The 16714-nt window shown below is 37.4% G+C and overlaps 1 protein-coding gene across 2 annotated transcripts in view; it reads left to right on the top strand.

Moving 5' to 3' along the window:
- LOC307006071 (uncharacterized protein) overlaps window positions 1-15616 on the top strand; it is a 49339-nt gene extending 33723 nt beyond the window's left edge. For both annotated transcript variants that reach the window (XM_079626695.1, XM_079626696.1), the window contains exon 3: window positions 12378-15616. In XM_079626695.1, coding sequence (XP_079482821.1) covers window positions 12378-14746 — 2369 coding nt within the window. In that variant the 3' untranslated portion in view covers window positions 14747-15616. The remainder of the gene's footprint in view (window positions 1-12377) is intronic.
- The last annotated feature ends 1098 nt before the right edge of the window (window positions 15617-16714 follow it).

The following is a 16714-nucleotide window of genomic DNA, read 5'->3' as shown; positions in this document are numbered from 1 at the left end:
TCACCTGGAAAAACACTTTGTGACTGTTGTGGCAAAAATTCATCGAACAAACATCACTGCGTAAGAGACACTCAGAGTCAAATTATAAAATAGAAGTATTTATTCTTGCAAGAATAGGAGCAGTCTAATACACAGTTGTTACCCTGTGCAGAAGAGTGACACACCCCCAGACAGACTGAACCAGCTTTTATCTCCGTTCCAAGGCCGTCTTCTGCCAGAGCCATCCTACCAGTAGTTTTCCATAGACTAAGCCCTCCTTCACCAAATGGCCTTCTGACATCTAGGTCAGAGGTCCCTGTTCGTCTGTTCTCTGGAGTGTCTCTCCCTTCTGCCTTCCCAGGTACATAAACAGAATCTTCTCACACTAACAAGTGAGAGTCACACATGTGACATTCTTTGAATCATCTATATTTTACTAAAGATCAATGAATATCATAAAACCGCCACTACACTCCTCACTTTTTATCATTATTAATCAAACATAATAATAATAATAACAATAATAATAAATGCAAGTTCAAGTCATTACATCACACATCATAAAAATCAGTCTCCTTGAACCTGTGAAGAAAAAGAGTTTAGGATGAAGAAGCATAAGGCTGTTTTTGTTGGGGTAAGACCCATAATTTTTGCAAGCAAGTAAACATGTTTACTAATGCCGGGCTCGACCGCAGTCACACTAGTAAGGAAAAAAATAGTTATAAACAGTAGGAAAACAAACAATGCAATAAAATGCAAATGGTAAAAGCATTAAAAAATTTTAAAAAATTAAAAAAACCTCCTTTACATATCAATCGTTCTCAAAAAGGAAAGAAAACATCCACACATTTAACTGTAATCTCTACTTGAATCATCTGCATAATTTTGTTCATCCCCATCATCATTCAGATAGACTGTAATTTTCACATTCCAGTTTTCTCATATTCACCCATGAATAACAAAATTATCAGAATAACACATACAATCATAACTCCTACACATTCAACATTTTCCCCATATCCATTTCCCTAACCATATTTTGTTCTTTTACTTTTAATTCAATCAGGCAGTGGTTTTACTTAATCAGCTTCAATAATAATCCTTATAATTTACATTAATTAATAGATCTTCTCTTCCTGAAAACATTTGCCTTAAATATTTTCTAATCAATCAGTAACCAATCAAATCATTTGTCATATACCAATATCAATACTAAGGCCTATTTCAATATAATCAGATAAAATCCTCAAAATCATCACAAAACCACATTCTTAATTCATTAGTTGGTCCACATCCTCCTCCAGGCGTGTTGGTGTAGGTGAGCGGCTTGGACCCAGGTGTCACCTGTGAATGGAGACCTTAAGTATTTTGTTAGTGATTTGTCTTTCCCTCGTCCCTTTTGGTGTGACCTGTGGAATTTTCAAAATCATTATCTTTCATTTCATTTTCAATTATCATTAGACATTTCTTGCTTATTAGAGTCAGAGTCCTTTTCCCCTGAAAAACACATATCGTTCACAAGTCAATATTCATACATTTGGAAAACAGAATCAGTTCAGCTCGATGCAATCCATCCTGACATTCTGCAAAAGTAAAATTTTAGGTTATGCTCTGTACAAGGTGTAGCACCTTTCCACAATAATAACAATCAGGCCAGGCCAGGACAGGTAGCAAAATTCATCCATAGCCATTATTTAACACAGTTTGCCCTGTCTCCCAATCCTGCATGCTCCCTGTAAAGCAAAACAAATTTCGAGGTTATCGTCAGATAGTAAAGTACGTAGTTTCTTTTGTCTACTGTGCTCCCGTGGCCTTCGATGCTCTGGCGTAACCTGTTGAAAACAATCCAGACAGCAATTTTGTTAGGCAGAAGAATGGCTTCTTTCAGGGCTTTTACCCAATTACCCCTAGTGTTCTTCCCAACATTTATTCTAATAAAACACAAAGCATCCCCCTTTTGATGGTCGACACAACTCGATCATCAATTTAACATAACATTTAACATAGTGTTTTCGATAAAGTTTGCCATCAACACTAACCCAACCATTGTCCTTCAGACAAATTTTCTCCAGACATCTTTCTCTGCCTCTGAAACAAAAATATTACATTCTTCACTTAAAGCCACAATTTCATTTCCTTATCGAAGTATTTGAAGGGCAACGGCCCTCAGTCTCACTGCGTATCCTGCTTTTTCCAGGTCTGTTGTTTTGTCCCGCAACCATTTTTAAAAGTTGTCAGGTCGTGCTGTACAGACTTGGTCAATGTCAGTCAAAAAAAAAAACATAATTTGATATTGACTTAGCCAATGTCTCACTTTGTTGTTGCCGTCAAATCTATAACCCACGATAGACGACGATATACTGTACAACTCCACAATTCCAATTTACATAAATACCTAAACTTATCCAAAAGTAATTCAAATCCACATCATAAATGACAAAAGTAATTACTACCAGACGGAGCGTGATGACCAACCAACTTAAAGCTCGTCCCATGTTCTCTATCATCTCGTCCCATCAGATTCACTCAGCATTTGCCTTCATTTACAATTTGTCACTTGCCTTAACTCATCTGTAATGATAAACCATTCTCCAGAGGTTAAACACACAATATACTCACTATTCAGGCGGAATAGCTGCCCTAAACTAACACCTACAAGACATAAAGTGCTGTCACCATCACACACACTCATGCTAGATACACATAGGTCAACTGCTCATTTACAATGTTCGTTTTTTTTTTTTTTTTATATTAACTCTAAAAGTATAATATTTAAAGTTTAAATTAGATTTAAACTTCACATTCTCCTGTAGCTTTCATATAATTTTACATCTTTGAAATTTGGCCTCTAACCCCGTTTCAAATGTTCTATCTGTTCATTATTCATTTTTCTTTAGAAAAGTCAGCTGGGTTGTTTTGGTTTATTATCATTATTTTGTTTAAGCTTGCCTTACCAGGCCTGATAACAGAAAGACAGACAGAGTACCAAATCCCTTCCTCCACTCAGCAGTCTCTCTTTCACACAAATAATCTTTTTTAACAGCCTCCTAAGACTGAAACTTAATTAATCATAGTCTAGAACCCTTAATAGTTCACAAATGTTAATATACATGTTTAACTCAAATTAGAACCATTACAACAATCTAAAATACATTATGCTATGAGTATTTCTAATGTTATCTTTAGTTTGAATACTTGTATAAATTCTCAATTCACCTAACTTTTGTTATCCAAACTCTACTAAAAAACTGTCTTAATCTTTAGCGACCACCATTTCTAATGATCTTCAGGAGTTAAAACCATCCTATAGACATATTAGTTCAAAATCAACACTTCTATAATTTTCCTTGCTCAATAAGGCAACCATCATCATGTTCCTGATATAGATTAATAAGTTATGTTACTGTCTCCTCAACAAATAATGACAATCAACTCATGGTCTCAGCTGACTCTTGAAAGCACATTTCACATTAGCTCTTTATCTATAATTTCCATCAGACTTGTCACAATTGAAAACAAGCCATACAGTGAATTGCGGGGTTTTCTCTCTGATGAGTGATATAGAGGAGCTCACATTTCCTCGGTCAGAGACAGGCCGTGACTCCTCACAGCGAATCCCACCTCCCAATGCTATGCTGACCCCAGTGGCCCCCCAGTAATCAGCGCTCAACTCTCATACCTTCTCACATATAACACCTCCATCCGGAGATGCACAGTGTCCGGGACCCCCTGCGTTAAATAGTCCCCTGGCCAGGAAGATCTATTCGTCTTTGAGTAGCCACGTACACACTTGGACCCGCTCGCATCACACAATCAGTTTCCTTCAACAGAACTCAGCTGCTTTCTGGAGCTTAGGAAAGGCACATTTAAGAGTCAGCTCCATCTGGACTGCATGCCTAATAAATGTTAAGGGAGACAGGTTAATAACAACAGTATTTAATCACTCAAATCTGTTAGACCTGTCTGAATCAACGAGATCTCAGTGAACATTATTCACATCCATCTATTCAGTGTACATCTATAGCATGGTCATAGGTCCTGTGTCATGGTGAAGGCTAAGATCAGACAAATACGTTACTGGTCCTAAAATAACAAGTACAAAAATGTCACTTCTGTCATTCAGGTCTACATTATTATTTTAAAGACTTCAGTTTTACATCTCATTATGCTATAATTTTCAACTGAAACTTTACTATAAATAGCTTATCGTCATGACAGGCTAAGATAACAGCCTTCTGACATTGAATGAGAGACAGACTCTGAGGCCTTCAGGACTTGGTACACTTTTTGTCATACTAAACATTCTCACCTTTATCTACTTTATCTTTTAATTCTAGCCTTTGCCAGAATTTTACATACGTTTTCAATATAAAAATTATTTTATAGTTGTCTTTTACCTCGTACAGGGAATTTAAACATTACAAATTCCACTCATATTGAGACTGTCATACAGTTTCAGTCAAGTCCCAATCTTATCTTTTGAAACCAAAACATCAGCTTCTAGCTTCATGGTCAATTTCCAAGCTGTTTGTTTAATCAGATCCATTTCTACAAAATTGTTTTTTACATTTAGCAACCCAGTGCTACTTCTACTTATTTGATCTTAAATACAAATAAATATTCTAGTTCTCAATAACGTTTCATTAAAAGACAATCATCTTTTTAGTTATCTTTACTTTTACAAATATTTTTCTTATCCGTAATTTTACATTTACTGGTATCTTTACTTTTTTCCTTTTAAAAGAATTTCCTTACGACTTAAATCTTTCAACTTTCTTTTCTCTTTCAATCTACTTACGACTTCCATCTATCAACTTTCTTTTCAACTTTCTTTTCATTTACTTGCACTTTTCACTTTCCTTAGCACTGCATTCACATTCTTAGTTCTTTCTCAGACGAAAACTTTAATATCGTCTTCAAATCCTGTTCTACTTTCAAACCCACATTAATACACGTCACTTTCACATTCCATCAACTTTCTTTTACACCTTTCTGAGTGGTCATTTTCAGTTACTGCTAAACGCAGCTGACCAAAATTAAAACATTCTCTGTCCCCTTCTAACAGCTCCAACTTACTGCACACACTTGAAGCAGTGTGTTCCAATCAGTTTGTAAACAGAGCTGATAAGCAGTTCTCTCTATTCTTCTAACAGTCCACCAGTGGCGGATTCTATCACACTAGCCAAATCATTATTTTATCATTATTTTTGGCAGAACATTAATTTTTCTGCACGGAAATGCATAAATTGTTTTCTAAGCAGGCTTCAAAAAGTTTCTGTTTAACTTTAACACTTGTCCAGGGAAAATTATCCCCGACCCATAATTTCCTTTATAAAACAGACTGTCTTTTTTTTCTTTTTTTTTTCTCTCAATGACTTAATATCAACAAAATATCCGACATTTTACATTCTTGAATTCCAAAATATGTCTTTACATTTCTCTAATTCGTTATTATCATCAACAACACTGATTACAATAGAAAGTACACATCTAATATCCGGAAGCCGGCTGAATAAGCACGCGCTGTTGCTGTACTCCCAGCATAGCTGGAGTCTTTAGGTTCAAAAGACAATGGTCAAACCAAAAATAAACATAATTTCAATCATTATTTTACCACTAAAATATAGAATTGTTCCCCATTTTGCTTAATGAAACATTCATTATCTTTATATCATGTTAATCCCTGTTAATCATACTCAATACCTTATCATTATTATTTTTAATCTGAACCTCACTTTTCATACCATTTCTTAATCTGATTTAACAGCCGTTCATATATAGTTCCATACATTTTATCAGAAATGTTATTTTCATAATCTACAGTTGTTTTCTTCTCAAAATGGTTAGTCTGCCGATTCAACAACTATTATCATTACTATCTCAGTCCCACTTATCTCTACTGTTTTTACAGAAACCAAAATATCATATTACTCAAATCTCAATCCTTCACAAAGACAGCCTTATTGCTGCTTGCTACTTCAACTTTTGTTACAAACAAAATCTTCTCACATCTAATGTCATGCATCCATCTAATGGATGAAAAATAAAAACCCTTTTATCAGTTATATTCAATCTTACTATATGGCAATACATCAAGCCAACAACTCATTGTCTTTTCACACTTTTACACACGTTGAACGCAGACACAACAACCTTTCTGTTTCTCACTGCTCTGTTCAACTGATTCCCGCACCATCTTTAATCTTGTGGTGCTCAATAACATCATACATTTTCACACTTGACATTGTCTTTTCCCATTTTTACATACATTTCTGCCCTTAATTTTATCTCATTTGACAAAACACCGGTGTACCAAATTTCGCAAGCTTGCTTTTGAGACTTCCCCATATTAGCCGCTTCTCTGTTCTCTGTGGATTTCTCTTTTACGCGCGTTCTCTTTATTTGTCAAGCGTCCCCGACAAACCCGATCTTTCTTTTAACCCAAATCGGACGGGTTACACTATTAGTGTCACTATTAGTGTCCTCCTAATTACGGTTTACCAACAAATCTGTTACGATTGTCTTGGTTTCCCCTAATTAGCTTCAGCACCCAAAAATAGTTCGCTCCGTGGTGGAACAATTCATTTCCAGGTACCTATCTGTATGAAATGTCTTGGTCTGTCACAGTTCTCAATTAATTCCAGATTATTTATCTGCTTGAAATATCTTGTTCTGTCACAGACCTCAATTAATTTTAGATTATTTTCCTCGTATCTGTTTGAAATATCTTGATCTGTACGTAGATCTCAATTAATTTCAGATTACGTACCACAGAAAACAGTTCTCAGCCAATATGGTTCAATTTCACTCTTCCCCCAATTAAACTGAATTTAATTATACATTACCCAGAGATGTGTTGTTCTGAGCCACCTCGAGTTCTTTTTGATTCCAGTGTCCGATCCTCCCGGGCTCTGACATCGGCCGGCCTCTCTCTCTTAAGTTTACGAGGTAGAGCTGGAACTTACTCAGTCCAGGTGGCCAAACACCGTCCGATCTCAGGTCCAGGAGGCATCGTCCAAGGAATCCCACTATTCTGACACCAAATTGTTGTGGCAAAAATTCATCGAACAAACATCACTGCGTAAGAGACACTCAGAGTCAAATTATAAAATAGAAGTATTTATTCTTGCAAGAATAGGAGCAGTCTAATACACAGTTGTTACCCTGTGCAGAAGAGTGACACACCCCCAGACAGACTGAACCAGCTTTTATCTCCGTTCCAAGGCCGTCTTCTGCCAGAGCCATCCTACCAGTAGTTTTCCATAGACTAAGCCCTCCTTCACCAAATGGCCTTCTGACATCTAGGTCAGAGGTCCCTGTTCGTCTGTTCTCTGGAGTGTCTCCCCCTTCTGCCTCCCCAGGTACATAAACAGAATCTTCTCACACTAACAAGTGAGAGTCACACATGTGACATTCTTTGAATCATCTATATTTTACTAAAGATCAATGAATATCATAAAACCGCCACTACATGACTTTTTTATATTAGGAGTTATAAAGAATCTTAGAGTAACAATTCTGAACATGGTCAGTGTTGGAGAATGTGCGGTAATATGTCTGCTGGTCCCTTTCATATCTTTTGGGAATGCCCTATTATTTCTTTGTATTGGACAGAGGTGGTGAAGGCAATAAAGTCAATAGTCGGCTCAGGACTCGAGTCTAATTTCAGTGTTATATATTTAGGAAACCTACCTACAGGGCTGAGAAAGGTAGATAGATATTTACTACAAATACTTTTAGCGGGTAGCAAGAAAGCAATAACTAGGAAATGGCTGAGTAAAGATTCCCCGACAATTGCTGAATGGATAGAAATAGTTAGGGAAATTTATGTTATGGAACATTTGACTTTTTCTTTAAGACATGCCCGAAAGAAATGTGAAACATATTGGGAAAAATGGATATCTTATCTGAATACAAATTGAGAGGTATAAGCCTTTATTTATTTATTTATTGTTTTCCCTTTCTCTTTTCTCCTTTCTTGTTTCATATGATGTTGAGCTCTTATTGTTTCATATGATGTTGAGCAATTCTTGTTTCATATGATATTAAGCAATTCTTGTTTCATAGGATGTTGAGCATTTCTGTTAATCACGATGATTTTGCCTGATGTCCCTTGGTCTGTCTGTCTGTCTTTTATTTAAATTTTTTCTTGTCAAAAATAAATAAATAAAAAGTATATATAAAAAAAGGATTTCCTTATGACTTAAATCTTTCAACTTTCTTTTTTTGTCTTTCAATCTTCTTACGACTTCCATCTATCAACTTTATTTTCTATTTCAATCTACTTACGACTTCCATCTATCAACTTTCTTTTCTCTTTCATTTACTTGCACTTTTCACTTTCCTTAGCACTGCATTCACATTCTTAGTTCTTTCTCAGACGAAAACTTTAATATCGTCTTCAAATCCTGTTCTACTTTCAAACCCACATTAATACACGTCACTTTCACATTCCATCAACTTTCTTTTACACCTTTCTGAGTGGGCATTTACAGTTACTGCTAAATGACCCCGCTGACCACAATTAAAACATTCTCTGTCCCCTTGCCTATAGTTCGATCTCTCTGTCCCCTTGCTTATAGTTCGATCACCGTGAGCTTTCTAACAGCTTCAACTTACTGCACACACTTGAAGCGGTGTGTCCCAATCAGGAATGTAAACAGAGCTGATAAGCAGTTCTCTGTATTCTTTTACAGTCCACCAGTGGCGGATTCAATCAATAGCCATATCATAATCTTCGTCATTATTATTGGTAGAACATTCATTTTCATAAACTGCACGGAAATGCATGAATTGTTTCTAAGTTGTTTTCACAAAGTTTCTGTTTAACTTTAACACTTGTCCAGGGAAATTATCCCCGACCCATAATTTCCTTTATAAAACAGACAATGTATTTTTCAAAATTAGGTTTTGGTTCAAAAGACAATGGTTGTCAAACTAAAAATAAACATAATTTCACTCTTTATTTTACCACTAAAATATAGAATTGTTCCCCATTTTGCTTAAAGGACAAGTTCGGTATTTTACATTTTACACTGTTTACAGATCGTATCTGATGAAATAGAACGGTTAAGATTAAATTTCGAGAATTTTAGTTTTATTTCGCTTCCCCCCTTTCATACCATTTCTTAGTCTGACTTAACAGGCGTTCATAAATAGTTCCATACATTTTATCAGAAATGTTATTTTCATAACATAAATTTTCTACAGTTTTCTTCTCAAAATGGTTAGTCTGCAGATTCAACAAGTATTATCGTTACTGTCTCAGTCCCACTTATCTCTACTGTTTTTACAGAAACCAAAAATATCATATTACTCGCATCTCAATCCCTCACAAAGACAGCCTTATTGCTGCTTGCTACTTCAACTCTTGTTACAAAAAAATCTTCTGACATCTAATGTCTTGAAAAATAAAAACCCTTTTATCAGTTATATTCAATCTTACTATATGGAAAAACATTCTACATCGACTCCGTTATCTTTTATCTGCTTCAAGCCAACAACTCATTGTCTTTTCACATTTTTACACACGTTGAACGCAGACACAACAACTTTTGTTTCTCACTGCTCTGTTCAACTGATTCCCGCACCATCTTTAATCTTGTGGCGCTCAATATCATACATTTCTGCCCCTAATTTTGATCTCATTTGACAAAACTGGTGTAACAAATTTCGCAAGCTTGCTTTTGAGACATCCCCATACTGGCTGCTTCTCTGTTCTCTGTGGATTTCTCTTCAACGCGCGTTTTCCTGATCTGTTAGGCGTCCCACACAGACCCGATTTTTCTTTTAACCCAAATCGGTCGGGTTGCACTATCAGTGCCCTCCTAATTACGGTTTACCAAAAAATCTGTTACGATTGTCTTGGTTCCCCCTAATTAGCCTCAGCACCCAAAAATAATTTGCTCCGTGGTGGAACAATTAGTTTTCAGGTTACCTATCTGTATGACATTTATTGATCTGTCACAGACCTCAATTAATCTCAGATTATTTTCCCTCATATCTGTTTGAAATTTCTTGATCTATAAATAGATCTCAATTAATCTCAGATTACGTACCACAGAAAAAGCCCTCAGTCAATATGGTTCAATTTCACTCTTTCCCCCAATTAAACTGAATTTAATTACCTTACCCAGAGATGCTGTTTCATGCCACTTGCGGGTTCTTTAGATCCCAGTGGTCGACTCTCCCGGCTCTGACATCGGCCGGCCTCTCTCTCTCAAGTTTACGAGGTAGAGCTGGAACTTACTCGGTCCAGGTGGCCAAACACCGTCCGATCTCAGATCCAGGAGGCACGTCCAGGGAATCCCACTATTCTGACACCAAATTGTTGTGGCAAAAATGAATCAAACAAACATCACTGCGTAAGAGACACTCTCTAATGAGTCAAATTATAAATAGAGAAGTATTTATTCTTGCAAGAATAGGAGCAGTCTAATACACAGTTGTTACCCTGTGCAGAAGAGTGACACACCCCCAGACAGACTGAACCAGCTTTAATCTCAGTTTCAAGGCCTTCTTCCTGCCAGAGCCTTCCTCCCAGTAGTATTCCATTCAGTAGTTTTCCATCCAGTAGTTTTCCATAGACAAGGAAGCCATAACACTAGTTTAGATTCATCACTAGTTGGCCCACTAAGCACCCCCTGCACCAAATGGCCTTCTGACATCTAGGTCAGAGGTCCTTGTTCGTCTGTTCTCTGGAGTGTCTCCCCTTTCTGCCTCCCCAGGTACATAAACAGAATCTTCTCTCACTACAAGTGAGAGACACACATGTGACATTCTTTGAATCATCTATATTTTACTAAAGATCAATGAATATCATAAAATTGCCACCACACATGAAAATATAGATTAAATCACCGTCTTTAGATGCATGTCTGTCACATTTCAAATGATAACTTTCCATATTTCAAAACCACTTGATATATATAGCCTATAATAGCAAAAATGGTACTCACCAAGGAAAAAGTAAGTGAAAGAGAAAAATAAAATAGTTTTCTTTTGGTTTGGCCTTAATCTAGATGGTTTCAGTCTTCTTTTAATGTGGGTTTTTAACTTTTCCCTCTTTGTGACTTCTAAGGATAATTTTCACTAAAATCTATTTTTAGATTATTTCGATTGTCTTTCAGGAGTTATGAACACGATGCACTGTCTAGCGACAATCTGCCTCTTTTTCTCATTAGTCACACTCTCTGCTGCTCTCGTTTTGGTTTCTTCGCGCTGTAAAAACGAACTCACTTCCAGGAGGCGGGACTAACCTCCGATCTCATCCAATCAAATCTGTCTTTGGCCAATTTCTTTTTCTAGATTTACTCTGGTAATATAATATAAAACTTAATTACTTATCTGTGTTCTTTTGTTATTAATACTAAACAGATATTAATAGTCAAGTCAAGAATATTTGTATAGCGCTTTTCACAATACAGATTGTATCAAAGCAGCTTCACAGTATTAATTAAAATAATAATAAAACGTCCATGTTTGGTAATGCTAATCAATAGTATTATTCATTGATTAATTCAATTGAATATTCCCAATAATAAAAATAAAATAATTATAATTACTTTTAATTTAGTCAGTGACCTGGGTTACATACAGTTTGTGTAAAATGGACTGAGATTATTTTATTGTCTTCCCATCATGCGTCAGAAAGAGCCCAGATGATGTCACTTCCTGAGTGTCACACTTTTAAGAAATGCTCTGTTTTTGAAAAGAGGAAAATCATGTCAGGAGTAACAGTGTTGAGTGAAACATGTAGGACTAACATGTTCATTTAAAACTAGTTAAAGACACTGCAATGTTCGTGAAATGACGTCACATTCTGTGGCAGCTTTTTCACAAACATAAATTGAACGTATAATAATAATAATAAAAATAAACAATGCCACTTGAATGCTAAATGCTTGTTATTTCTCACAGGGTTGTTCACTTGAGCTTGTGTTTCTGGTGTCCCACTTTCACATGCGCATGAATGGAAGTCTATGAAGGAAAAGTCTGGTGTTAACGGCCATTAATAATTAAAACGTTTTTAGTAAAATAAATATCAATCTCAAAGTTGCTGTCAAAACATGGCAGTATTGTATATTTGAATGTTAATATGTTAGATAATTGTGTAATTTACCAAATATATTTAATAGTTCTTGCTAAAGAAACATGGGATCTGTGCCTATAATGTTTTAAAAATAATAATTGGAAGATAAATTTCCCTCATTCATGGAAAGTTTCAAGGACATATAATCAAATTATAAAAAGGCATGAAATTATCATAATTTATTATAACAGTTGTCTACTTTCTACCATTGCATCAGGGCTCACTTTCATGTCCTTTCACTTTATATTTCTCTCTTTGGAGATAATTATTTTGATGTACTAAAAATTTATTTTTTCTTTGATTTTAGACCTGATGGAAGTGGAGGAGAGTGAAGAGCTGAGAGAAGTGAAGGAGAAGAGTGAAGAACTGAGTGAAGTGGAGGAGGAGAGTGAAGAACTGAGAGAAGTGGAGGAGGAGAGTGAAGAACTGAGAGAAGTGAAGGAGAGTGAAGAACTGAGAGAAGTGGAGGAGGAGAGTGAAGAACTGAGAGAAGTGAAGGAGGAGAGTGAAGAACTGAGAGGAGTGGAGGAGGAGAGTGAAGAACTGAGAGAAGTGAAGGAGGAGAGTGAAGAACTGAGAGAAGTGGAGGAGGAGAGTGAAGAACTGAGAGAAGTGGAGGAGGAGAGTGAAGAACTGAGAGAAGTGAAGGAGGAGAGTGAAGAACTGAGAGAAGTGGAGGAGGAGAGTGAAGAGCTGAGAGAAGTGAAGGAGAGTGAAGAACTGAGAGAAGTGGAGGAGGAGAGTGAAGAACTGAGAGAAGTGAAGGAGGAGAGTGAAGAACTGAGAGGAGTGGAGGAGGAGAGTGAAGAACTGAGAGAAGTGAAGGAGGAGAGTGAAGAACTGAGAGAAGTGGAGGAGAGTGAAGAACTGAGAGAAGTGAAGGAGGAGAGTGAAGAACTGAGAGAAGTGAAGAAGGAGAGTGAAGAACTGAGAGAAGTGGAGGAGGAACATCATGTCCAACCTGGAGAAAAACCTTTGAGTCGCTCAAAGACTAAACAGACTAAAAATAAATGTTTAAAGAAAAGAGCCAAGAAATCTTTCACCTGCACTCAGTGTGGGAACAGTTTCACAACCAAACGATGTCTTGATGTTCACATGAGGATCCACACCGGAGAAAAGCCGTTCACATGTGATCAATGCGGGAAGAGTTTCAGTCAATCATCAAACCTTAATCTTCACATGAGGATCCACACCGGAGAGAAGCCGTTCACATGTGATCAATGCGGGAAGAGTTTCAGTCAATCATCATCCCTTAATCTTCACATGAGGATCCACACCGGAGAGAAGCCGTTCACATGTGATCAGTGCGGGAAGAGTTTCAGTCAATCATCAAACCTTAATCTTCACATGAGGATCCACACCGGAGAGAAGCCGTTCTCATGTGATCAGTGCGGGAAGAGTTTCAGTCAATCATCATCCCTTAATCTTCACATGATGATCCACACCGGAGAGAAGCCGTTCTCATGTGATCAATGCGGCAAAACATTTCTCTGTGCATCAGTCCTGAAGACACACCTGACAATTCATATGAAGGAGAAGCCGCATTCATGTTCTGTGTGTGGAAAGAGTTTTTCACGGCTGCCATATTTACATAGACATGAGAAAACTCACACTGGTGTGAGAGAGTACATGTGCTTTGAGTGTGAGAAGACTTTTACTACAGCGGGCAATTTAAAACTGCACCAGAGAATTCACACTGGAGAAAAACCTTACAAGTGTTCACACTGTGACGAGAGATTCAGTCGATCATCACATCTGAGATCACATGAGATGATCCACACTGGAGAGAAACCTTACAAGTGTTCACACTGTGACGAGAGATTCAGTCGATCATCATATCTGAAATCACATGAGATGATCCACACTGGAGAGAAACCTTACAAGTGTTCACACTGTGACAAGAGATTCAGTCAATCATCATATCTGAAATCACATGAGATGATCCACACTGGAGAGAAACCTTACAAGTGTTCACACTGTGACGAGAGATTCAGTCACTCATCATCTCTGAAAACACATGAGAGGATCCACACTGGAGAGAAACCTTACAAGTGTTCACACTGTGACAAGAGATTCAGTCAATCAGCAAATCTGAAAACACATGAGATGAACCACACTGGAGAAAAACCTTACAAGTGTTCACACTGTGACAAGAGATTCCGTCAATCATCATCTCTGAAATTACATGAGATGAACCACACTGGAGAAAAACCGTACAAGTGTTCACACTGTGACGAGAGATTCAGTCGATCATCATATCTGAAATCACATGAGATGATCCACACTGGAGAGAAACCTTACAAGTGTTCACACTGTGACAAGAGATTCAGTCAATCATCATATCTGAAATCACATGAGATGATCCACACTGGAGAGAAACCTTACAAGTGTTCACACTGTGACGAGAGATTCAGTCACTCATCATCTCTGAAAACACATGAGAGGATCCACACTGGAGAGAAACCTTACAAGTGTTCACACTGTGACAAGAGATTCAGTCAATCAGCAAATCTGAAAACACATGAGATGATCCACACTGGAGAGAAGCCGCACACGTGTGATCAGTGCGGGAAGAGTTTCTCTATTAAAAGGAACCTGAAGCGACACATGAAGATCCATACAGTGGAGAAACCACATAAGAACTACAACCTGGTTAAGAACTACAGGAAACTATGATCTCTGTAATTGCAAACAAAGGTTTTTCTGATGCATCAAATACTTGTGTCATGCAATAAAATGCAAATTAATTATTTAAAAATAATACAATGTGATTTTCTGGATTTTTGTTTTAGATTCCGTCTCTCACGGTTGAAGTGTACCTATGATAAAAATTACAGACCTTGTTGTGGAAATGATCAATATTCAAAAACCTGGATGAAGGAGACAAAGTCGATTCTCAAAAGATTAAACAAAGTATTTTATTTCATGCATGAAATAAGACGTTCCCACACAGACAGCGTCTGATATGAGAAGGCCCATGGCTTTCTCACGCAGAGAGCATCTGACATGAGAAGGCGAAGGCTAGTCCCTTTCGCCAATGTTATATACCCTAACACATCCTGTGTAAAAAACCTTTTGTTACCTTAAACCCAGACTTCTTAGCTCATGGTCTCATGTGCTCATGATCTCATGTCCAACACTATTTCTATCAGACAGAACAACTTGTCATGTCAGCAAAAAGTTTCCTGCTACAGATCTCGTGTGCTGATCGAAACTGAGCACACACATATTGTCAGCCTTCACATGACTCAGAGAACATTTCGTTCCTGAAAGTTTGTCCTAACTTTATACTTCTAAAAGCTTGGTTTTATATCTTTAATAATGTGCTTTTTGCTTATATGATTATATTCCTTTAAATGCTCATGAGTAAAAATGAATCTTCAACGTTAATAAAAGTTGTACCCATACAAAAGCAAAAGAACTCATTAAAAAGTAAAATTTCCATAACAACCTCTACATGCTATGTAAGTAGGAAAGCCTGCAAAATCCCCATTGTATTTGCTTGAATGTAAACCGGAGATTGTGATCAATAAACCGCAACTTTTTGTTGTTATGACTGCATCTCCGTGCATGCTTTATGGACCTCTGTATCGGGAGAGACTCCTCCGCTAACCTCAAAGTGCTAAATACATTTTTAAAGAAGATAAGCCTCAACAATTATTGAAGAAAACTCGCACTAGAGATCGATCGACGAGATCGAAAGGACTGTACTATGAATTATCTTCTCAAGAAATCTTGGAAGCTGTGCTGTTCACAGCCGAAATGAATGGAGGCGATTTATGAATAAACAACGCATCAGCTGTGAGTACGAGAGTGTAAACAAGCAGCACAACTGATCAATGAATCTTAAGCCGAGTTTACACCGAAATTACCCAGAAATTGGTCCCAGGAACTTTTTTTGCCCCAGACCGGTTGCTTTCTGCGTTTACACCGCGGTCTAAAGTAACGGGAAGATTGTGTAAACTGCGCACGACTGCTCCTCCCAGTCGGCCACGGACAGTAATCAGTTTTGAGCGCCACATTTATAATAAGTATGGAGTAGATTCAAGCTGTGCTGCAGTTGTTTGTGATCTATTGGTTTACTAACGAGGTAATAAACAAAATGGCAGAAAAGAGACGAGCACTGATACTAAAGCGTGTTCAGAAAGCTCGTAATGCTAGATATAAAATATGTTATCAGCTATGGTGGACATTGACCGTGAGATGCCTGGGACGAACGCGCAGAAAATTTCCTCTTCCACTAATACGCTTAATAAAGCCTGAACCTCGTCGTCGGTCCAGCGGCCGTTTTTTTATGCAGACAGACACTCTTACTGCACGAATCCACGAACCGCAATAGATTTTAATGGCGGTTAAAATTAAATGCTGCGTGGAGTCATCCAATCAAAATACGGCGTGAACACAACCAATCAGCATGTTCAGCTCACAAGTCCCACCCCCGAAAGTTCCTGAACTTTGAAAAAGTAATACCTCGCCAGCAGGGACTTTCAGATGGGGAAATAAATATGCGGTGTAAACACACCGAGTACCAGCCCAAAGTTCCTAGTTCCTGGGGAAAGTTCCTGCGGTGGAAAGGGTCGGATTGAATGTTTGAGTAAATGCATGTAAACAAACAGACAAACAGAGGTTTGGATTGTGCGTTTA

The sequence above is a fragment of the Phoxinus phoxinus genome (assembly GCF_949152265.1).
Source record: "Phoxinus phoxinus genome assembly, chromosome: 1".
NCBI lineage: Eukaryota > Metazoa > Chordata > Actinopteri > Cypriniformes > Leuciscidae > Phoxinus > Phoxinus phoxinus.
This window is presented reverse-complemented; position numbering and strand designations above follow the sequence as displayed.